The sequence below is a fragment of the Platalea leucorodia genome (genome assembly GCF_965183815.1).
Source record: "Platalea leucorodia genome assembly, chromosome: 7".
Taxonomy (NCBI): Eukaryota; Metazoa; Chordata; class Aves; order Pelecaniformes; family Threskiornithidae; genus Platalea; species Platalea leucorodia.
Window position 1 is genome coordinate 19,759,784 of NC_138829.1, and position 23,857 is coordinate 19,783,640.

Genomic DNA, 23,857 nt, shown 5'->3' on the forward strand with positions numbered 1-23,857 from the left:
ATTTGAAGCATAGCTTCATCGTTGAAAGACAAGTGTCTATATTCAACACGTTCTTTAGCCAGACTTACGTCTTCAAAACATATGGAATACCTGCGAATGAGGGACAAAGGCATTTAGCCTGAATAATATTCAGTGGCACTGAAAGACAGCTGGATCACTTCAGTCTGAGCAAAGGGTAGTGAGTACCCATGCTGCTGCTGAAGCTCAGCAGGTGACTCTAAGCCTGTGATCCTCATCCTAAACATTTGCCTGCCCACTGGCCCTTTACAGAGAGGTCCTTTTTCTCTGCAGTTGCCTTGATCACTTCTACAGGCCACCTCCTCCTCATTTCTGCCTGCGCACTGCCCGGGCACCTGCTTTAAAAGGAGTGGCGATACCCAGCTGACTGCTGCTCTGCCTTTGAGCATGGACAGAGGATTAAAAGCAGGATTTACATTTTCTTTTCTGATGGGGTATTTAGGTTAATGAGCCTCAGAGGTAATGTGAAAGAACTTTAGGAAGAGCAAATAGATAAACTAGTACTAATGGATGATATTTGATGTTTTTTATTCAATGGGAGCAAAATCTGATTTTTAAAGTGCAAGTCTGCTCTGAAACATGACTGTAAAATCACCCAGTAAACAAAGCAGATCTGTTCTGTGTGTATTTTGAGTCATGCCAATGTTTTCTTTAGGGTGAGAAGGTTCTACAGAGTGGTTGTATAAAACATTGAATTTAGCCCCTTGAATGCTGGTAAGATAAAAAAAGAATCTTAAAATTATCTGCCTTTCAGTGCAACAGCCTCTCCAAGATATGACACAGACTTGTAGACTAAATAAAATGTTATTTCAAAACACAGTATTTTGTCCTTGATTTGAGTAGCAAACCACTTTACAATCTGTATAAAAGTACACTGCAAAAGATGGCTTTTAAACTGATTGCAGACTCACCCACCTTGTTATTTACATGCTCAACTTTAAACACATCAGGAAAACAGTTCCAAAGTTTCTGCAATAAAACTTCATCCAGTTAATTTCTTTTTCCAGTACCCTCCTGAATCAGCTCTTGAAGCAGGAGATAATTCATTCTGGGGGAGTGACAGAGAAAAACCATGGCTAGCAGGAGCATTTCTCCTTATAAAAGGATAATTTGCAAAGCAGTAACCCAGCTCTTGCTGCATAAATTACAAAATATTTAGTATCTAGTTATGCCTAGCCTGTTACATGCTACCTCCTATTCCTCTGCTCTTTTGGACTCCAGACAAAGAAATTGGAAGGAACAAATGTGGGGAACCTTGAAATTGTTGCTACTGGCCCTCAAGAGTAAATGAGGGCGCTCAAGAGTAAATGTTTTATTTCTTTGCAATACTTCCATACTAATAACTTCTGAAACACATTTCCTTCCAAAATTATTTTTTTAAGATTATATAGGGGTGTTTTGTCACCGGCACTGAACTGTAGCAGTCCTGCCATGAAACAAGGCTGGAATGTAATCGCAAACAAAAACCCACGAGGTATGAGAGAACAGCCAGAATACCATGTCCAACTGAAAATGTGGGGAGAGTTCCTTTTATGTACCTGTACCGGGAGCATCCAAATTAAAATACAGGCAAGGCTAAAGTCTTACTCTTGCGGAGGGTGCCAGGACAGTTCTAATGATGAGGGGCTTTGGTTTACAGCTCACCTGGAAGGCACTGTCTCTTTCAGCACAAGGATGTTTGAATCTGTGGTGAAGCAGCACTTCAGAAGAAGGAATGGCCAGTACTGCTCCCTGCAGCACGCAGGGCAGTCTTAAGAACTTTCTCATTAAGCCACAAACCAAGCTTGCAGCTGCTTACTCAATGAACTAGGAACAGTGCAGCCTAAGATGGACGATGCAGACTCGAGTTCTTTGGGCAGATGAAAATTCCTACTTAAAGCATTATACATAAACGATGAAAGGAAGAAGGGCAGTCTGTGTAACAAAATTAACTCCTACTTAGAAAAAGAGAGAAACTGGCCATGACGAAATATAATTTTTCTTACAACAAACAGCACCACAGTGTCAGTGCACAGCATACAGGGAATGGAAAAGAGATGTGAGGTAGGGAGAATACAAAAGGAAGGAATAAAGAAGAAAAGAATTAATCTGCAATATGAAAAAAAAGTTGTATTTAAAGAGAAGGTTCTACCCTAACAGCACAATCCTATTTATATTTTTACAGAAATAACTTCAGAAAAAAATCTGTTTCTGCTTCTAACTGGACTATAACTTTCCTTATTTTCAAAGCAATTCATGGAACATGCTGGTTTTGCTCTAACTAGCTTTAAGATTTTTGAGCTTGACTACATAAGTAACTTTATGTGTGTGCATAAGAACACGGAATTTGATATCATGCCTGTTTGGTAAGCATTATCCTCTAGCAGACAGAATCATCAACGCTCAGCTGTCTGTACAGGCTACATCTACGTTGCTGGCCTGAATAAGAGAATCACAAGTACAGATGTACACAAGGAACAGTCTATTTTAGCAAGAAGGCTGGACAGCTGTTGCTGTGAAGTTCTGACTAATTACTGAGAAAGAGTATTGCAGAAAAGTACAAAATGGATGCAAACACATGCTTAAAATAGAAAACTTTTTTTAGTCTGCATCTTTAGTACATTTAAACTCAATGTTTTGCTACTTGTTTTGCTTTTTTATAATGTTACAGTTTTACACTGAAGCAATATATACTTTCCACTTCTTTAGTCTTCTAGTAACTGAAGACTATCAGATTTTCTGCAGAACTGCTTTCTATTAAAAAGCGTCACACTTAAAATAGTAATCATTTCTTCTGTGTGAATAAAATCACATTTAGGGTTGTATTAACATTCTTACTGTGAGGACAAAGCCACCTCAAACTCAAAATTGGTTTGAGGTTGCAAAAAGCCTGGGCTGTATTTGCAATCAACAGCACGTTCTGATATATTGAATTTTCACAAGTCAAGAAGACTGTGTTGAGAAAGCTTTAATATATTAACTGTTGGTGCATCAGTCACCTGAGCAAATGCTTCACTTTAGCAGCTGAAATAATTCCACTGAATAAACAGTACTATCCATATGAGTAAACATAAATAGTAATCAAAGCCTTTATTTTCAATATTTTATATCTTGACTAAACTATTCTAAAATTCAGTAAAGACAGTCAGCTAACATTGGGATTTAAGTTTGCAAGCCTCCCCCCCTGCATTTATGATTTAATTAGCACAACTTTCCTATTCTTTTTATATGTGGGCTAATCCAAGACAAAATAATTATTTTATATTAATAACTCTAATATAAAACATTATTTGAACTGACTTGTTTTTAATCACTTAAGTCAGTATAGTCTCTCTCTCTTTTTTTTTTTTTTTTTAAACTATCTCACTATTCGGTATACCTAGACCCTCTTTATCCCTAGAATTCATCCACTGGATAAATTAAGACTGCTCCCACAACCAGCAAGTAATTTGTTTAAATTAGTGTTTTTCTTTTCTCCATCCAACTTCTCCCACTTCATGGCATGTCTAACGTTCTCAGCCCTGATTAGGCTTTTGCTTTCAATTAAAAAAGTAATTCTTCTTCCAGGAAACAGGAAAACTTAGTACTGCATGTGTCACCACTCCAGTCAGAAAACCCTCATTTGCTGTGTGCTCTGATATGTAGAATTAATCTCCAGGTCAGCCTGCAGCATGCTCCTCAGGAAACTTCTGGCTTGGAAAATTGTAGATGCCTTAGAAGTAAGTATTAGGCAGAAGCAGTAGAATTATAGTAGGGAGATCTTTTCACAAGGTGAGTAGGCTGGAGAGTGGCCCATCTGGAAAATGGACCCATTCTCCAGCTGGTCCATCTGGAGAAAGCCAGCATCTACCAGAGCTTTCCTTGGCCTGGTATTGGTACCCTCAGCCTTTGCCAGGGAGCTGCAAAAGCAGCCATGAGCATGGTGCATCTCCTGATCGGCTCACCTTTCTGCACAGGGCTGCAGTGTACAGAGCTTGGGGATGGAGGCTGGGCAGCCCAGCGCCGCCCGCAGTGTTCCTTCCAACGCTCGCCTAGCGAACTCGCAACATTGCCTTTGGACACACAGACCTCCTACAAAGGTCCCTGCTGCATGTCACCTGAAGGACTATGTTCCATTTTCAGCAGTGTTTTGTGAAAAAAAATGCCTTGGCTTGGGAGTATGTGGACTTTTAGAACATTTAATTGTGTTAAATCACTCCTGAATATAGGATTTGGCCATCCCAATCATTTAGGCCTTCCAACAATTTCAGGTATCTAAGAGTTATTATCTGTCTGTGTTTGAAAAGTGGGATCCCACAACAGCGGCCTCAGCCATGTCCCACCCGGACACGAAGGCAAGGTCTGGGCATGCGCAGCCACCCTTCCTCCCTTTACTTCCTCCCATCCCCTGGTTTCTGCAGGAAAACAATGCAAGTGGAGAGCCCCAAAGCGAGCAATGGTTTATTTTGCTAGGTCTCTCTTTTGAACAAGCGGGAGATGAAGGGAGCAGTGGAAGGCACAGTGGAGAATAGCCACTGCTCAGTTTAAATGGAATTTCATTGCCTTAATTCTTCATCTGTTGAATACGGATAACAGTACTTTCCTCATGCTCTTTGTCTCCAAGTCATACCAGTATATGTAACACTAGCAGAAGGAGGTACAATTAATTATCAGCTGCCAAAATAGAGACTTCCAGCAATGTCCTTAGCTCCTTACAGGACCAAGTTCTTCAAAGTAAAGATCCATTTATCTTTTAGGTGTTTTTTGATGAGTATTTTTCCATTCACCTTTATTTTTTCATTCCAGCAGCAGTGAAGATATTGTTATATGTAATTTCACTGGTTTAATTAAGTAAGTGCTTCTCAGTCCATGATCAGTTCTATTTTAGGGTGTTTTAAAGTTTATTTAATTTGAGATATATACTAAGCAAGGTAAAATAATTGCACATGTCAAAGCCTGCTTCACCCTAATATTAAAATGTTGCTTTGATTTCCTGAAGGTTTTAAAAAAAATAAATCTATGAAGTTCCCTGTAAATGTCACAAAATTCATTTTATCTGAATTCTAAAAATACAAGTGAAAAATTGCCAAAGAACAAGATTCTATATGCAGTGTGTTGAACACCTTGCTTTTTTTTTTTTTTTTTTTTTTTAGGGTAACAGGGATAATGAACACATACTATCATAGAACCTGGGGAAAAAAGCTCTGGCAGAGGCATAAAAAACATCATCTTGTCCATTCACTGCCCAATGATGGAATTAAAGATTCCAGTGTCATTCTTGTGGGACGTCTGGTTAACCTGCTTGTAAAGGACGCTGGTGACAGAGTCTGTACAGCATTCCTAGGGAGCCTGCACAACTGCTTCACTTTACTTAGTGTTAGGAAACTTTTTCTAATGTATAACCTGAATCTTCTTTGTGGCAATTTAAGCCCATTAACCTATGTCCTAGCTGCCACGCACTTCAAGAACAGAGTGTTCAATCCTTCCTGCGTCGGATTTTCATATATTATGTTCTCCCTCACTAATTCCCTTCTTTCAGCTGTGCAAGTTCCTTGATTTCTTCTGATTTTTGCATAAGCTCTGTTTTCTAGATGACTGATCATACCAATCATTTCCTTCTAGACCCTGTTTCTAGAAGTGAAGCAGTCGAAATCTGAAAACTGTGTTCCAGACAATGCTTCCCAGTACAGCATATACTGGAAATACTACGCTGCAATCTTCCTCATATATTTCAATGTGATTTTTTAAAAATTTTTTTTACAAAGGCATAGCAACAGTTCTGGACCAGAGACAGCAGCAGGCCCCTGCAGAACCCCATCTGATATATCCTTCTCTTCTGACAATGATCCAGTGAAAACTATTCAGTGAATACAATTTCCAGCTGGTCCCATTGCAAATTCATCACAACCACATTTCCTCAGGTTGCTTATCAAATGCGAGGCAATGTCAGAAGTCACGCTAAAGTCAAGATATCTGATATCAGTTGCTTATTTCTTATCCACAGGGCTAGTCACCTTGTCATACAACAAAATACACTAAATTTGACAAGATCTACTTTTGGTAATTTCATGCTGATCATTATTTGACTCCTTGTTTCCATTTTGATGCTTACAAATAGTTGATTACCCATTGAAGCAATTTTCAGTGAATTAAGGTTAAGCTGTTTGGGCTACAATTTTCTTTTTTAATTCCTTCCTGTCATCATCCCTTCTTTAAAGACTGGCAGCCGTTTTGGCTGCCATTATAAGTTGCCTGGAATTTCAGCCCCTTCCATGAGTTCCCAAAGGGCTCCTTATTGCTTTAGTCATTTCTTTGAATATTCTAGAATGAAGCTGAGTTGGCTTAAATGATTTGAAAAGATCTGACAGATTTAGGGATTCTAACCCATTCTTTTACTTTCTCCTTTATCACAAATGTTAATTGTACCACACATCAGTTCAGAGTTGACCTTTTCAGGAGATGGGTGCAGAAAAAGGCATTAAACATTTCAGCCTTCTTGGAGTCATTTGTTGAGAGCTCTTCCTCTTTTCTATGCAGCAGATCAAAATTTTTCTTAGTCTTTCTCATCCATATTGTGTTGATGAATGAGTTCACATCACCCTTGATACCCCTTGCTAATAGCATCATGAGTTGAGAGGCTGGACTTTTTATTCTGTTCCTGTATTTGCATATCATTCCTTTTATTTGTCTTCACTGATCTCACTTTCTATCCATTTTCTATATGCTTCCTTCTTGTGACTGAAATCAATAACTAACTTAAAATTTAGTTATGTTGGTCTTCTACTACAGTTCCTGTCTTTCTACATTTGGATCACTTGAGCCAGCATCTTCCACATCTTTTGTCTGAGAAACTGCTAGCCTGCCTTAACTCATTTTTTCTTTAGTTTTGATTCCTCTGAGATTGCATGCTGCAGATTTCAGAGTTCATTAAAAGTTTTGCTCTTGAAATTCCCTGGTTTTCTATTCTTCCTCCTTCTCCTCTAAAGAATAATGAACTCTGCCACTTTGTGGTCACAGAAGTTGCCTTCTACACTTCCATTGATGCTAGGATAGAGTCAAATCCAGAAAGGTTTCCTCTTAAGTTGCCTATATGTTTCAAAAACTTGCTAGAGAACTTGTGCTCATCTCCCAAGACATAAACCACTAAATAGATAAATCCCCTATTATCATCACGTCATGCCCTGGAGAATCTTGCCACCTCCTCACAAAAAACCCAATCCCAGTCTTCTTGAGAGGGTGTAACTGATAAAATTATTTCCTCTACAGACTTCAGAGTGCTTTTAACTACTTACTGATCTTGTTTAAGAGAGAGAGAACCTGTGGCAGAGAAATTATAGTCAGTGTGGCCAACAGAGGTGTGCTGTTTTGGTTCTGCTACTGCCTGGGTGTCCATCTTTAGATTGCTAGGGTGGGATTTATTTCACCTAAATTTCAACACCAATAGTATAAATATCTACCTTTGCACTTGGCACCTCAGCTGTTTTTTTCCAGTCAGGGAAGAGGAACAGACACATTAGGACATATTAATTCATTTGTCCTATTTTAGATATCTTCTGTAAAATTGGATGACTTGAAGATCACTTGAAGACTCCAGCAATAACAGAAGTAATAAAATTTACACAGGAGAACTGACCTGGCCATTCTGCTAACCTCGTGGGTTACAGCCACGTGGTTTAACCTTGTGTTTCAGCCAGTGTCCAAGAGAGAACGTGCTAGGCTATCACTCCCGTACCTTTTTTAGATCTTGCTTGTAAAAGGATTTCCACGTTGATTTAATTTCATACTTCCTTTCTATTACATGGTTTGCTTTGTTTGAAGATTTCTACTTCATTCTGCATACAGCAGAGACTGGTGGCCATTCTGTCATTATAACCACCATTCTCCTTATCACATTTTTTCCTCCATCTTTGCTTTATACAGATCTGGCATATATTACAGAAAGCTTTCAGTGAAAGTTACAGTGAACCATTCACTTGAGCAGGTTAAGTCTGTCAAAGGTGGGGAATGTTCTAGTTTTATTAATAGATGCAGTCCTAGGCTGGTAGCAATTAAAAGCTAAGTGAGTTGACAATTACTTGGTAGTCTCTGTAAAGCATGTAAATGGCCTCAGTTTACCTGCAACTTCCCTAAGGCATCAGCCTAAGCACCCCTTACTGGCAAACACAGAACCAAAGTGGGGGGGAAGAGGAAGGATGGGAATGGAAAGTGAAGAGCCTTTTGCTCTAGAGATGCCTTTCCTGAAGCACCCTCCCAAGCCCAAGGGAAGGGAATCAGTCCCATCCTCACTCTCAGAGCAGCCACGTCTTTTAGGCTGTCAGGGCTATCAATGCAGGAGTATTACAATGCATTTTTAAAGATGACCTATAATTAGTGAAAGACTTTTTTATACGCACTAGACAAAACTTTCTTCTCCAGGTATCAAAATGAGAGAGGAAACATTCTTCCCTTGTTTGGTTTTTTTTTTTCATTCTGCCAGCTTCCTGCATGTCAAGTAAACCTCCTTGTTCTTTGCTGCTTCTAATGTCATCCTTCCTGGGTGCTATCTGCTTCCTCTTTTTGGCACGGAGCAAGCCTTGTTGTTCCTCTTTCTTTCGTAGCTCCACTTTTAAGACATCTATTGAGGGAGATATTTTTTATCTTTAATTAAAACCCTCTTCGTGGTCCTCTTAATGCAAATGCTACGTTATTTGGAAAAAAAAATAAACCCTTTTCTGTTCTATTTACACAACAAAGGCCAGCAGGATTCTTTCAATACCTTCTGAAAAAACAGCCTCCAAAGCAATCAGTGTAACTATATTTTTTTTCATTTTGTTTCTTGTATATCTGTGAAATATTTCAAAGCAAAATGTTCCCTTCTAAATTTCATCTCCTTGCTCAACGTTACTTACTCAGCCAGATGCACTTTTCATTTTTAAATTATCACCATACAGTTGTTGATACATTAATTACTGCAATGACATTTGTATGAAGCTGTTTCTTGTATACTATTTCTGCTCATCAGAATTCCTAGTTTTCTACACTGAAACTATGAGATCTTTGAATATTTTATCATCATGGAAACTAATGATCATTTTTAAAGTATGCCAAAAGGAAAAGGACAGCAGACATGACATTCAGTAACCTGTATTCCACCTTTTCAGGCTACAAGTGAAATATGCTTGTCAAGTCAGACACTGCAGGATGTGGTAGATTCAAAGGGAAAGAGAGAGTGAGTGTCACACTAACTCAAGCAGTCATGACCTGCATTGACATTTGGGGTATTCCTGTCCTTCTGGCCAGTCTACAACAGAAGAAAACAGGGAAGCCATCAATGCGTTACCTTCAACAGAGCTTGTTGGAACTAAATGCTTTATTTCTAATTGTTTATCTGAAAGAGAACCTGAACAGGCTGGTGCAATCTTTGCGCTTCTGCTGACAAATATGGCAAGATGATAAAAAGTACTTTATACCCAGGAAAGGACTCAGAGGCTTAGTGGCTCCAGGAATGTAATCTAGTCCTTGCATGCTCTGGTTCTGCATCGTACCAGGGAGAAGGTAGGCACCTCAGAAGGGTATCTGAAGCAGCCCCCACGCCAAACAAGGAGTTCTTCATAGGAACGTCTCCATCACCGAGAGCAGCCTTGGTGAAAAGCATCTTTGAATCATTAAAGGATCCATAAAACTGAAAACTATGTACACATTGCCCTCCACTAAATGTAGCCTTCATCAACAATAGCCAGAATGTAAAAGCTGTGGTCAAAGCAGGGAACCGAAACCCAAACTCCCCTTCTTGTGGCAGACCTTTAATCACTGTGCTTTTATTCAACAGCTGCATGCCACTGTTTTTAAGGAAAAGAGGGATCTCTCTAAAAGAAAATGTATAAGGGGTTGCATTCTGGACAGGATTCAGGACCTGATGGTGTCTTCTGAAGTTCACGATGAGGCAACTGACATTTGGGGACAAGAACAACAATAGACTTTATGGGCATAAAAATGAGTGTAGACTCTCTGAGTCAAAGAATAGCTTTATTCTCACTGTTGGGCTGGATAAAGTGAAGCAGAGATGACACGTTTTATTAATGAATGAGTGGCACAGCTAGGAGCATAACTAAAAGAACTGACTTGTATTGCTGTCCTCTAAATGGCAGGACACATGTGCCACGTATGCACAACTTTCTTGAAGAGTCGGCTCACGAAGAGGAAAGAAAAGATCATGAACCTATAATTAGAAAAATCCAGAAACTGAATGAATCTATGAAAAAGAAAATGCTAGCTCCTGTGAGTTTATCTCATTGTCCCACCTGGGATTACAGAGCCCTGGTTATTGCTCAGTGGCTAAAGCAGGTCATTTTGAATTATTAGGGCTGCTTGCAGGCTAAACAATATTTAAAGAAGAAAAATGTTAGCTAGGAGAACAACGCACCTTGTGCTGTACAAGTTCAAATATTTCAGGCGTGGTACAGTTAGGTAATGGCGCGTCCTGTGGTCTCTGTGACGCCAGGAGTAAGCTTGGCCCTTGGCCCCAGGTGAAGCATTCAGTGCAGTTGCCAGCCTTTGTTCACTCTACATATGGTAAAGACAGGGTGATCTGAAGGCTACAAGCAGCAGCCCAGCTCTCTGGTTTTAATTACCTTGGTGGTTTGCTGGGCATTATCCCCCGCACACACACTTCTTTTTTGCACAGCTGTAACTCCACTCAGTAGCAGGTACTGCATTTACACAGGTGAAAATGAGGAATCCAGCACTTTCTCTGACATGGATCAGCACTCCCTCCTTCACTCCACCACAGACTGCTGTGAGGTGGACAGTGCGGCTGTCTCACCCCATGCAGATTTCCCCATTAGTAAATGATGCTCCCATCCGCATGCTACCCCTTCTGTACAATACGCTGTGGGGTTGCTTGTCACTCTCTACTGTAAAAAATTCACCCTTCGCTCCAGGAAATTTTATCTCTTGGGCCTCAGGTAATGCATCAGTGGACAAATCTCTTTTCTCACCTTGCACCAAGACTTTACACCTCCAGCCCAACATGCTGCAGCTTCTCGCAGAGAGGAAGGATGCAGATTTTGACAATTTCTCCAGAAAATGTACCTCATTTTGTGAAGATGATATAATTTCTTCCTTTGCCTCACTGCTTATAAACAGTTCACACAGAAAAGACAAGAGGCAACAGGCACAAATTGACATACAGGAAATTCCATTGGAACAGGAGGAAAAAACCCTCTTTTACTGTGAGGGTGGTCAAACACTGGCACAGGCTGCTCTGAGAGCTTATGGAGTCTCCATCCATGGAAATATCCAAACCCCGGCAGTACGCGGCCCTGAGCAGCCTGCGGTAGCTGACCCTGCTTGGAGCATGAGGGTTGGACTAGATGATCTCCAGAGATCGCCTCCAACCTCCAGCAGCCTGTGCAAAGGGCAGCCATATCGTACGTCAATTTGAGGAGTTGCTTCAGCCTATGCCTTTATGACAAGATACATTGTATTCCCTTTACAGTTAAAATGAATAGCTTTTAATCGAGATCATAATACAGGCTGTGGTGGGCATAGGTGTTTTTTTCAAAAAAGAAAAAGGAAACAAAGTCCTTTCAATTTTCTTAAGCTATTCAAAGAAAAATAACTGTACATGAGATAAGGGTGTCTTGATGCGTGGATAAATTCTTCATTTGATGCAACTGAAGTCAATAAGAGTTTTTTTCCAGTGGTTTCAAAGAGCAGAGGAGAATCTAGATGCTGCAAATATCCCAGTATGCTAACCCTCTGTACTGCTCAAGGGTAGCAGTGTCCACCTATTTCCAGTGGAATTGAGGGTGCCCAGGTGTCTGTCACGAAAGATAAGCAGTGATCCAACGCATAGATCTTCAAACACCTGGGCAGCAGCTCCCTACCTCTTGGAGACACTACTGTCCCAAGGTACCACAGAGGTCCCTAGATATCAGAGTGCCTGCTGATGATTGCGACCTTACAGTCTAATGCTGCTGAACACTCAGAACCTATCAAATGCTGTACCCCCCTGTATAAACCACATAAACATTCACTGAAGTGCAAATCGGGACTTACATCTTGGTTTACTTTCTGGTCTGCAGAATATTTTATTAGTCTATGCAAAGTGGAAGAGTTTCAACAGAAAACACGGAGAGTCCCAGCTTAAAATTATTGCCCAGACCGGAGGGCACTCTGCTGAGACACAGGGATGCTGCTTCAAGTCCTTGCTGAGACAGAAGTTGCTTTGATCTCTCACATCCTGAGACAGCACTACTACCACCTGATTTCTAGGCAAAAGGGACACTACATTATGTGACACAGGGCTGACTGGAAAGCAAAGTGGGCTTATGGAGGAACCCAGTACACACATGTGGGCTCCTCCCTGCGGGTTGGAGTTAGGCACCTGCCTTCATGGGATGGAGAGGCTTTGACCCCATCTTCTTCCTTGGGATCACAGAATCATGCAATCATTTAGGTTGGAAAAGACCTTTAAGATCATCGAGCCCCACCGTTAACCACCACCCATCACCTCCTGGCTACTCTAGGTAGTCTCCCAGTTGGGCAGGTATTTTTGGTTACCTTCTTACATTTCAAATGTTTCCACTTACTATATAGGTAACCTTAGTGCTGGATCACGCTAAGCAAAAAACACATCAAAATTAGGAGTTACAGGCTGAGCACTGGTAGGAATAAACCCTTTTATGGAACAAACTCTAAATTACTAAACTGAGAAGAGACAATTTGGGGTTTTTTTATTAGTTCAGCTCTGTTTAGCTTTGTATTTTCTTGACAAATTAAAATAAGCTGGTTATATTTAGTTTTGACCTCTTGAATCAATGCACTGATATCATGCTCCAATATCTATGTGACAAACATTTTATGTCAATCTTAATTAAAAAGACAGTATTATTCCCTTAGATATTGCAAAACTCTCGTCTTTCTTCTGAAAGCCAGAAATACATGATGGTATTTCTTTCTAGCTAAAGTACAGGAAGCAGTTGATGTTACAGGTGATGTTTCAGTGATGCTTTAGCAGTATATCAAAGCGGCTACATTCGCCTTATTTACTGCAGAAGAAATAAATTTACTCTGGTGGAGTAGCAAAATAACTTCCACTATGTAAAAGAGAAAAAAAAAAACAAACCACAGTTTACAAAAGAAATAAAAGATGACTGGTTTTACAACAATTTACCTGCTAAATCAAAAGTTTCTATACCAGCACATAGTACTGAGTGTAGAAGGTTAGCTGGTATTAGGAATATGCCATAGAAGCACCTATTCCAAAAAAAAGTGTTTTTAACTGAAGGCACCACATTTTATTTAGCTGTAGAAATGTATATAGCCACCAGAAGTATAGACTGAAAAACACATGAAATAGTCCTTCCACTTTCCTCGGAACTAGCAAGGTCACAGCTGGAGTAATACATTAATTTTGGGGCACCGTACTGGGGCATGAAAGAAGATGTGGACAATTTGGAAAGGGCTGAGAAGAGAGCAAAAATATTGATTTGAGATGTGTAAAACAAAATCTGTTGTTAGGATCCCAATATGGTTGATGAAAACGAGTGTGCGGTTGCAGAGCCTGCAGGAGAACGCTCCTGCGTGGCACAGCTGAGGGATCTGGCCGAAGCACAAGAGTCTTGTGAATGTCTGGAGAGCCCAGCCCGCAGCACAAGCTAAGCTAAAAAGCTGAAACGCACAATCACTCTCGCAAAGCAGCAATGCTACTGAGAGGACTAAGAAAGAGGGATGCCATTGATCTGACTGAAGGAGTGCAATGCCACTGATGGGATTAAGAAAGAATGATGCAATCTGTAAAACACACTGAGAAAGTGACACCACTGATAAGACTGAGAAAGAGCAATGCCAGGTCAAAAGAAGGGGCAGGATGTAAATCTCCAGAGTCTACAGACCATACACAATCTGAACGAAAAAGGGTTCTTGAGGACATTTTCTGCAGAAGCATTGATGGAGCTCTAAATGGTGGGCAACGGAAATCAGCAAGCCAGAGAAATCACCAGAAAGTGTGAGTGGATAAGTGGATGCTTGTGTCTGCAAGCAGCTACAGTTAACAAGACCACAGATACCCTTATCTCCTTAACAATCTCATTTATATAAGAGAAATATTAATGTTAAGAACTACTGGCATCAGTTAATACTTTTGAGGAGTAACTCTATCACTGGAAAGGGGAGTTACAGCATTGTGGCTCTCTAAATTGAGAGAAGACTGAAGGGACACATGGCAACGGTCTTTGAGTACCAAAGAGGCCATTCTCTGGGTGTGAAGGATGGTAAGACAAAGATAATGCAAGTCACTGAACTGCAGTAAGGCAGACATCAGGAAAACCTTTTTTTCTGGTGAGGGTAATAATGCACAAGGCTAGATTCCTTGTGGAAGCTGTGGGATCTCCAACAGTGCAGGTTTGAAATTGCAGCTTGGACAAACATCTATCAGGAAAAAACAGTCACATATAATTGACCTCCTCTAGGAACAGAGGTGCAGCAGGTAGACTGGGGAGATCTGGTCCCAGCTCTCTCTACTACGATTTCATGGCTGTAGCAAAGGTTAGCATCACCACTGTATTTTGATCGTACAAGAAGCACGCCTTAACGGAGATGTTACAATGGCAAACACACTACAGCAGTTTGCAGAAATGGGCTTAACAACATTATAAGTTACTTTAAATTACCAGTTCAGCAGAACATTTAAGCATAGTTCTTGGGTCTTACAGACTTAAGGTCTAAGGACACAAAACACCCAAATCTTGATGCCCTGAGGAAATGTAAAACCAGCCCAATGACATCTTTCACAACAAAATTAACTCCAGACCTAAAAAACTCAGTATTAGGGAGAGGCTGAGCAGAACCACCGGAAAGTGTTAGGTATTCTACAAACTGCGGGACAGTACAAACTCTCACACGTCCCACATAAAGCAAGGCACCTCAAAACTCCTCTTCAGGGAACAAGTGTTAACGGAGATTTCCTGAAGAGTTGCTGTTGGTAATTAAAGAATCACTCCTCAGTGTGCGTGTCACACGCGGAGGGAGACTGATGTGAACTGGCGATACCATTACCAAGATTTATTGACGCCATTTGTCACAGTGGTAAATGCGCACAAGATTGCCTGTCTCTAACTAAAGCAAGCTCGGTTTCTCCGGGGCTTTTAGCTGTCCGCAGCCGCCTGAACGAAGCCTTTCTGTTGACACCCATGGGCTCCCTGGGGCGCTTATGTCAGTTCCTGGTGCTGTCCCTTTTCATCTTAATGCACTCGCGCCAGCCCCCTCGGAATTTCTATTCAATATCACCTTTGCCCGAAGGCTCCTTCAACCTGAATAAACTTGGGTTTATTCACAAACGAAATAAGCACTGCCCACCGACTTGTTGATTCTGCCTCAGAGAGCCAGAAGAGCAAAAAGCCGAGTGGTTTGAAACCCAGCCTTTCCAAGTTGTACACTTTGCAGCCGGTCACTAAAAAAAATCTATCTTACGGTTCTTGTTAAGACCAGACTAGAGTCTCAGAAAGGTCCCTTCCGAGCTTACAGCCTATGAAGCCACCTACCTCCAGACCTAAGATTTGCTGTAATGGGATTCTCCAGAATTTAAAGACATACAGCGTTTCTTTAAAGCTTTCGGCTCGGGGTGCGACTGCCCTCTCACAAACTCCGCCACCGCACGCCGAGGCCAGGTTCCTCCGCGCAGGCAAGCGCAGCTCCCGCGGAAGAGCCTGGCGGCCGCTGCCCGGCACCCGGGGCGAGCAGCCCGGCGCCCGGGGCGAGCAGCCCGCCGCGCCGCCGGCGGCACCCGGGGCGCTGAAGGGGAGGGGGCGTCCCGCAAGCGCGGTGCCTCCCGCGGCAGCGCCGCTCTGACAGGAGGAGGGACAAAAGGAGCAGCGAGGAGACCGGACCGTGCCCGGCACCGGCACGAAGCCCGCCGTGAGCCCGGGGAGCTGGGGAGGGGAGAGGGGGCTGCGCGCCCCCGGCCGCCCTCGCCCCGCCGCCGCCGCCCCGCCGCCCGCCCGCCCCTCCGCGGCCGCCGGCGGGTCCCGCCGCTCACCGATAGTGGAGACGACGGTGCCCACGAAGTAGAAAGCGCCGGTGAAATCCCATCGGGGCCGGATGTCATCGACGCGGATGCCGGCCCCGCTGGCCTCCTCGTACTCCCGGAGGAAGTGCCGGAGCTCGGCGCGGCTGAGGTTGTGGCGGCGGGTGAAGTTCTCCAGCCGCTCCTCCCAGCGCTCCTTGGCCTCCCGCTCCGTGGGCAGCTCGATGGCCGAGAAGACGGCGGCGCCGCACAGCATGTACAGCACGATCAGCACCGCCAGCAGGAGGAACCGCGCGTTGTCCGCGTTCAGGCGACCCGCGCTGGAGCAGCAGCCGCCGCGACACGCCATCCTCCGCCCCGCGGGACCGGGCTGCCGCGCCCGCGCGCTACGTCGGGGCCCTCCCGCCGCCGCCGCCGCCGCCGCCGCCGGGCATCACGGCGCCGCCCGCCAGGCGTGCGCCGGGCCGCGGAGCTCAGGGTGCCGCGGAGCCCGGCGGCGGCGAGCGGCGCTCCCGGGAGCCGGCCGGCACCTCCGTCCCGTGGGCAGGGCGCTGCCCCGCCGCGCCCGGCACGGCCCCGCGGCGGACGGGCTGCGGGCTGCGGCGCATCCTGCGGGCGAGGGAGCCGCCGGTCCCGGCCCGGCCCGGCCCGCACAGCCCCTCAGCCCCGCCGCGCCCCGCGCCGGGCTCCCGCCTCCGCCGGTTTCATATCCCCGTCCTTCCCCCGCCCCGAGCACGTCGGAGCGGGGCGCAGGGACAGGCACCGCCAGGCGCCTCCTGCCTGCCGGGGGGGCGAGGCGGGACCGGTGGCCGCTCGCCCGCCGCCCTCCCCCCCGCCGCGGGGCTCCTCCGCACTGGCCCGCGGGGGGCGGCTGCCCCCGGCCCCGGGCCGCCCGCGCCATGGCCGCCGGGGAGGCGCGGGGCGGGCGGCGCCCCTGAGGGAAGCTCCCCTCAGCCGAGGCGCGGCCGCCGCTGGGAGCGAGGCCGCCGGCCCCGAGGGTCTCCGCGGTGCTCCGGGCAGGGCGGGGCGGGGCGGGCCGGCACCTGGAGCCTCCACCCGTCAGAGGGGCGGGGGTGCCCCCCAGCGCCCGCGGCCTGCCCGCCCGCCGCCCCGGCCGGGGCCCGGGCCCGGGCCCTGCGGCTGAGGAGCGCGGTGCCGCCCAGGGTGCCGGGGCCTCTTACGGAGACCGTGAGTAAAAATCTGCGGTTGATGGTATTCCCCGGCTGCCAAAGCAAGAAAAATTACTGCCTCTTGCCAAAAGAGGGCAGCTTTTTCTCTGCAGGCCTGGTTGCCGATTGCCTTCTCGACGAGTTGTGGCATCCCCATCCTCCAACACCGGGCAGTCGAAGGGAAATGGTGTGCGGGAGACAGAGGCAGCTCTTCCACTGCAATGTGGTTTAAAAATGCATCATTTTCGGGCTCGAAGAGTTCTCGACCCAAACCTTCTGGAAAAATCATTGTTACTATAAAAAGAAAAAGCTAAACTCAGCAATATCTGGCAATTACTACAGTGCTGAATTATACTTTAAAATGACTGGGGGCTAGAATTCAGCTCTGGAAAACATATTCGTATATAAACACTCTTCCTTTCCAGTGAAAGACAACCTACATATATTTTATTTTAGAAATCAGGTTAATGAGGCATTACTACACCATTTACTTCCCCCCGCCCCCCATTTTCTATTAATTATGTTGCAGTTAAAATGCAATGGGAACTCACAGTAAGATCTTAGTAATTACGAATCTCCCTTAACGGTAGATAATCGTATACTCAGCGTAAGAGCCATTGATGGTCTCACAGCCTGAGGTGTATTTGCATCTCGGGTATTGGTCGGACTCCTGGGGATGGACTGTGGGCAATTCTGTGCCGATGTTCAAGAGGAGATCACCAGCTGCGTGGCAACGAATCTGCACAGCACAGAGAGAAGCCAAGTCCTTTTCCCACGTCGCACAGTAAACCAACAGCCAAGGATGAATGGGAATCATGCTTCCTCTTTGTTTTTTCCTATTTGTTGTTATTCATAGGTGATACGTAACGCATCATGTTGCAGGATTTTATTCCCTCTTCCTTAGTCTTCAGCATAGACTGACATATGGCAATTAAAATTAGCGGCAATGCTGGAAGACATTAAGCAGCCAAAAAAAAGAGGAAAATGAGATGCCAGTCAAACTAACCAGACTCTGTGCCAAGTGCTAAAGGTAACCACACGCTTCCATAAAAAATGCTGGTGTATCTTTAAAATTATTGATAGATCCTATTAGAGGAAAAAAAAACCCTATATTTCCCTGCTTTGCCAGTCTTTGCCAGCCAGAAAGAAGATGGATCTAAATCCGTGCTTTGCCAGCCAGCAGAGGCAGCAGAACTGACCGAGCACCCTCAGTCCGCGCTGAAGTCTCCATCCATCGAAGTTCTTCTTGGGTGGCTTGGATTAGCACAGTGGGAACAGGAGCCTTTAACTGCTTGCGACCATGACATCAATGTGATTGCCCAAAGGAACACGAAGAACAATCACATTACCCAAAGAATTATCCAAGGAAAATTATTCAAGGATATTGAGTTCCTCCTGTTATTTACATGTTAGTTTGTTAGCGAGGAATAGTTATTTTTGTGTTGGTCTTGGGCGTAGAGGGAGCATTACATTAATGCAGGTAAGAACATCTGGCATGGTTTTGAAAGACAATGAAGTATACTACTATCACTGGGCATCAAAAATTGCAAGTTCCCTTAATTTGTCAAACCTGATCTTCACCAAACTAAAACACTGTAAAGGACGTGCAGTGATTTAATCTCTTGAGATAGCAGCTTCTTAAGGACATGCTCCCTATTAGGGGATAGAGCAAGCGTGAGTTGATATTGACTGGAATCCTGAAGTAGAAAATGAGAAGATGGTTGGCAAATATCACAGGTGTGGCAACTGTTATTGTTTTAAGCTCCTTTTCTTCCTTTACTTCCCCTGTTTTAATTAAGGTACTTATTCTAAAGAATACTTTCTTGTAAAAGAGGTCACTATTCCCATTGCTTTTGGGTAGACAGCTGGAAAAACTTGAGTGTGTGGAGAGCACGAACCGTGTAATGATGCAGTCACCCATTCAGAGCATTTAAGCAAGGTTGAATAAAGAAATGCAATGTGTTCACTGGCATAAGGAAAAAAACCTTGTCTTTTAGTTTCAGGTAAAAAAAAATGGTTAAACATATTGCTGACATTTAAATTAACCCCGAATTGAAGTTAACATCATCTCGTGAGCCCAAACACTGAATGCATTGCAGTTAACCTCAGTACAGTCGCTTGTGGCAGCATTCTCAGGAAACCGGCTACGTTTGCCCTACCCCTCAGCACCGCAGGCACGCAGCTCCCTAGTGTCTATGTCTGCGGGTATTTAGTGACGGAAAGAGCGGTGGCGGTGAGGCTCAGCACGATTGTAAATAATAGAAAAAAATCAATGTGTTTACTAATTCTGTTGATAATGTTAAATGATAACCCTGTAATTAAGAAAGCTGCAGTCACTGAGTACCCTAGTAACAATTACCAACAAATGTCCAGTCAGAACAGAGCTGTTATTAATGCATCAGCAAATTACTTGGAAGACTCACGCAGAGATTTAGTTACTTTCTCTCATTGACAGTGTCAGTACTTTTTAATTAAACATCTCCTTTAGAAGTGATAAGCTGGTACACTTAACTAAAATGCACTGCTTATCTTTGGAGAAGCTATGGGAGAGCTGCAATTTACTCCTGAGCAAATTTTATACATAATGAAACATCTTGCTAGAGGAACAAAGAAACCAGCCTTCTGTTACCTCTGATGCTGAACAAAACTTCTTCTCGAACTTAATAACCTTGATGTTAACAAACTAATTTGAAAAAAAATCCCCAAACTTCATGAACATGTGACACTTGGGGCATCCAGAGTAGGCTAAACTTTTCAACATCCCTGTTGCTTTGCAAAGAGTTTCAAAGAGATTGCATCTCTGGGGGAGTCCTACTGAATGTGAAGTAAGGAATCACAGAATCATAGAATCATTTAGGTTGGAAAAGACCTTTAAGATCATCAAGTCCAACTGTTAACCTAGCACTGCCAAGTCCACCACTAAACCATGTCCCTAAGCACCACATCTACCTGTCTTTTAAATACCTCCAGGGATGGAGACTCAACCACTTCCCTGGGCAGCCTGTCCCAGTGCCTGACTACCCTTGCAGTGAAGAAGTTTTTCCTAATATCCAACCTAAACCTGCCCCGGTGCAGCTTGAGGCCGTTTCCTCTCATCCTATCGTTTGTTACTAGGGAGAAGAGACCGACCCCCACCTCGCTACAGCCTCCTTTCAGGTAGTTGTAGAGAGCAATAAGGGCTCCCCTCAGCCTCCTCTTCTCCAGGCTAAACAACCCCAGTTCCCTCAGCCGCTGCTCATCAGACTTGGGCTCTAGACCCTTCACCAGCTTCTTGCCCTTCTCTGGACACGCTCCAGCACCTCTGTCCTTCTTGTAGTGAGGGGCCCAAAACTGAACCCAGTACTCGAGGTGCAGCCTCACCAGGGGCGAGTACAGGGGCACTATCACCTCCCTGCTCCTGCTGGCCACACTATTCCTGATACAAGCCAGGATGCCGTTGGTCCTCTTGGCCACCTGGGCACACTGCCGGCTCATGTTCAGCCAGAATGTTGATTCTTGCCTTTATCTAACATACCCATCCCTCACAAAGCAGAAGACGCTTAGCAATAAAGACGGCTGAACCTGGCTGTATGAAAGAGATTTTCAGGAATGAGAAATGTGAAAACTTTTTCCATCTCTTTCACATTGGTTACTAAAGTGTGGCTGATAGAGATAATTGTATTCCAGTCTTCTTGGGGAAGACAATATTTCATTTATACTTAGAGAATACCCTATAGGGATGTTCTTATTCAAAGATATTTGCAATTAAATTTTACAGTTGGGAAAGTGAGGCAGAGATAGACAGGGCTTAAAAGTCCCTACAAGGGACACCTCAAGAGCTGTCCTCAAGAACGACTTCCACTTTTGGAAGCCACTTTGCATTTGCATGCTGTTCATCGTGTAGCATTTCAACAGGTCAGTAAAATGGGGTGGGGTCGACAGCTTAGTTTTCCAAACTCCGTAACAACCATCCACAGTTCAGAGCCAAGTTTTCTGTTTGTTCACGCTCATTGGTACCAGAACTGTGTACCGTAGTGATCTGCATGTTAAAGGAGAAACAGAGACACAGGAATCAACTTGTGCAAAGTCAGAACGGAGTCAGAAGAAGAGTTAGTAAAGGAATCCAGGAGCCCCCTCGCATTCCTCCATTCTAAGCAACGGAAAATACTTTCAACTGAAGGATGAACTTTTTACTCTGGTTAATACAAGGGGGTCACAACACCTTGAAAGCACTGCAGCGACATTTAGAAAGCAGTAACTGGGAATTAGTTTGAGTAGAGATAAAATTTTGATAAATGGAGAAGCAGAACAGCTAGTATATTACAAAAAGAAAAAAAAAAAGCCAAGGATATAAAGACTGTAGATTAACATAGGAACTTATTTCTCTGAACTTACACAGCTCCTTTCAGCCTCCAGTACTTTTTGCTATGTTTCTTTCCTTTGCCCTTCAGGATGCCAGTTACAGTTGCTCAGATTAAAAGAAACTCGGAGGTAGGGAATGATGTGACTGCTGTCAGTGTTCGGCTAAAATTCTGACATCCTGGGTCACAGTGATTAATTCCACAGCTGTAAAATGTCAGCAACTTTCTTGATGTCAGGAGAAATATCTGTGGGATTAGGTAGCATCTAGCATTATAAAGAACATACATCTCCATTCTAGCTTTTCAAATACACACATTGGGTAGCCAGAGTATGTCATAATGAATACCTATATATTACATTAATTTACTGATTTCAATATTCAGTTCTTGGTATCCCATCTGTCTTTATTTTTCATTTACTTGGAATTTTTAGTGCAGTTGTTTCTGTTGCTGTGTTCATATTTGTTTACTGGAAGACAGGCTGGAGTATCGAAACCATAGGAAGCCTTAGCAGAAGAAAGTACAAGGAATTAACATATTGCTAATTGCTGAAAAGAGCACATTGATGCATTTAGGAAAGCCACCAAACGAGACAGCTATAATATTGCTGCATGTTTGCACACCTAGCATGGAACAAAACGCATGGTACTTCTTACGCTTTTTTACCTTCCATGATGCTGGATTTAATCTCAAGTGCAGTGGAAAGACTCTGGATAGATCACTGTATCACGGTCTTGAACAAACCAAAATTAGATCATTGCTTTACTATGTGACTCCAGTAAGAAACTGCACAATGTTACGCTGCCCTCGACAGAAGATTTAACCTTTTCAGAATCACAAGCAACCACTAAGTTTCCTTCCTTGTCCCAGGAGGGAGCAAACTGGTATTATCCCATTATGTTAATGGCGACAGCAGTGCAGTCCAATATTGAAGTGCCATTGTGAAACCAAGTTTCAGTCGTCGCCTCGATCTCTGCTTCTGCAGGGTGTAAGGCAGCTCTGCAGAGTTTGCTTCCCTTCCACGCTGTGACCCCTCTGACGGACGGTCTGTAACACCGGTATGGGACCTTGTACAGCTGGGGGTTAGGAGTCAGTCGAGCTTTTACAAAACATAACCAATTGCATTAGCCATTAAAATTGGGCTTGATCAAATTGTTTTAGCCACTTAGGCACAGAAAAACACACTACTTCCTTCTTTACAGCCTTATTAGCAGCACTGCAGAAATGTATGCACATTGTTTGCACCAGCATGTATTGATATGCATTAACAATAAATTCTTACACTGTTGTTGTAATGGAACTTACAATTTTTGCTTAATTTTGAAGGGGCACCAGAACAGATTCATTCTCAGCAGTAGCAAGAGAAATTAATCAGTTGCTGGAGCGTGTCCAGAGAAGGGCAGCGAAGTTGGTGAAGGGTCTAGAGCACAAGGCTTACGAGGAGCAGCTGAGGGAGCTGGGGTTGTTTAGCCTGGAGAAGAGAAGGCTGAGGGGAGACCTTATTGCTCCCTACAACTACCTGAAAGGAGGCTGTAGTGAGGTGGGGGTCGCTCTCTTCTCCCAAGCAGCAAGCGATAGGACGAGAGGAAACGGCCTCAAGCTGCACCGGGGCAGGTTTAGGTTGGATATTAGGAAAAACTTCTTCACCGAAAGGGTAGTCAGGCACTGGAACAGGCTGCCCAGGGAAGTGGTTGAGTCCCCATCCCTGGAGGTATTTAAAAGACGTGTAGATGTGGCGCTTGAGGACATGGTTTAGTGGTGGACTTGGCAGTGCTAGGTTAACGGTTGGACTCGATGATCTTAAGGGTCTTTTCCAACCTAAATGATTCTATGATTTATTGCATAAAAAAGATGTTGTGCTGAAAAACAATTACTTCTACAGACAATGCTGTTGCCTTTTTTCTTTTTTTTTTTTTTTAAGTTCAAACTACCTTTTAAAAATAAAGGAGAAGTACATGGGTCTCAGACCGAAATATCACTTTAACCAAAGATCCCACAGTCAAATCCAGTTACATATGTCAGACATGCTGCTGTGGGTTGGACTAATTTGTCTGTTTTTTCCTTCTCTTTATTCATAGTTCCACTTTCCAAATGTTAGGACCCTGACATGAAACAAAAAATGATTAGGGTGGTATGAAAAATGGAATTTCAAAATATTCTGGACAAGAAAAAATTTAAAATTTTATTTGGACAGTTAGGAAGTGTTCTTAAGTCTGTCCTGGCACCTGAGAGGCTGCATATCTAGAAAACGGTTATTAGGCAGCATTTTCTGGCCAAAGGTTTTGTCAAGATCCTTCCATCCCGCTCCAGTATGCCACTAAGCCCAGCTGTGTTTGGGTTGCATGGGACTGACAGCAAAAGACTGT

The 23,857-nt window shown here is 43.9% G+C and overlaps 1 protein-coding gene across 1 annotated transcript in view; it reads right to left on the reverse strand.

The window, feature by feature from the left end:
- KCNK13 (potassium two pore domain channel subfamily K member 13) overlaps window positions 1-16,331 on the reverse strand; it is a gene marked incomplete at both ends in the record, with an annotated part of 69,928 nt that extends 53,597 nt beyond the window's left edge. Inside the window, one exon of the mRNA XM_082316913.1 lies at window positions 15,995-16,331. Coding sequence (XP_082173039.1) covers window positions 15,995-16,331 — 337 coding nt within the window. The remainder of the gene's footprint in view (window positions 1-15,994) is intronic.
- Between the last annotated feature and the right edge of the window lie 7,526 nt (window positions 16,332-23,857).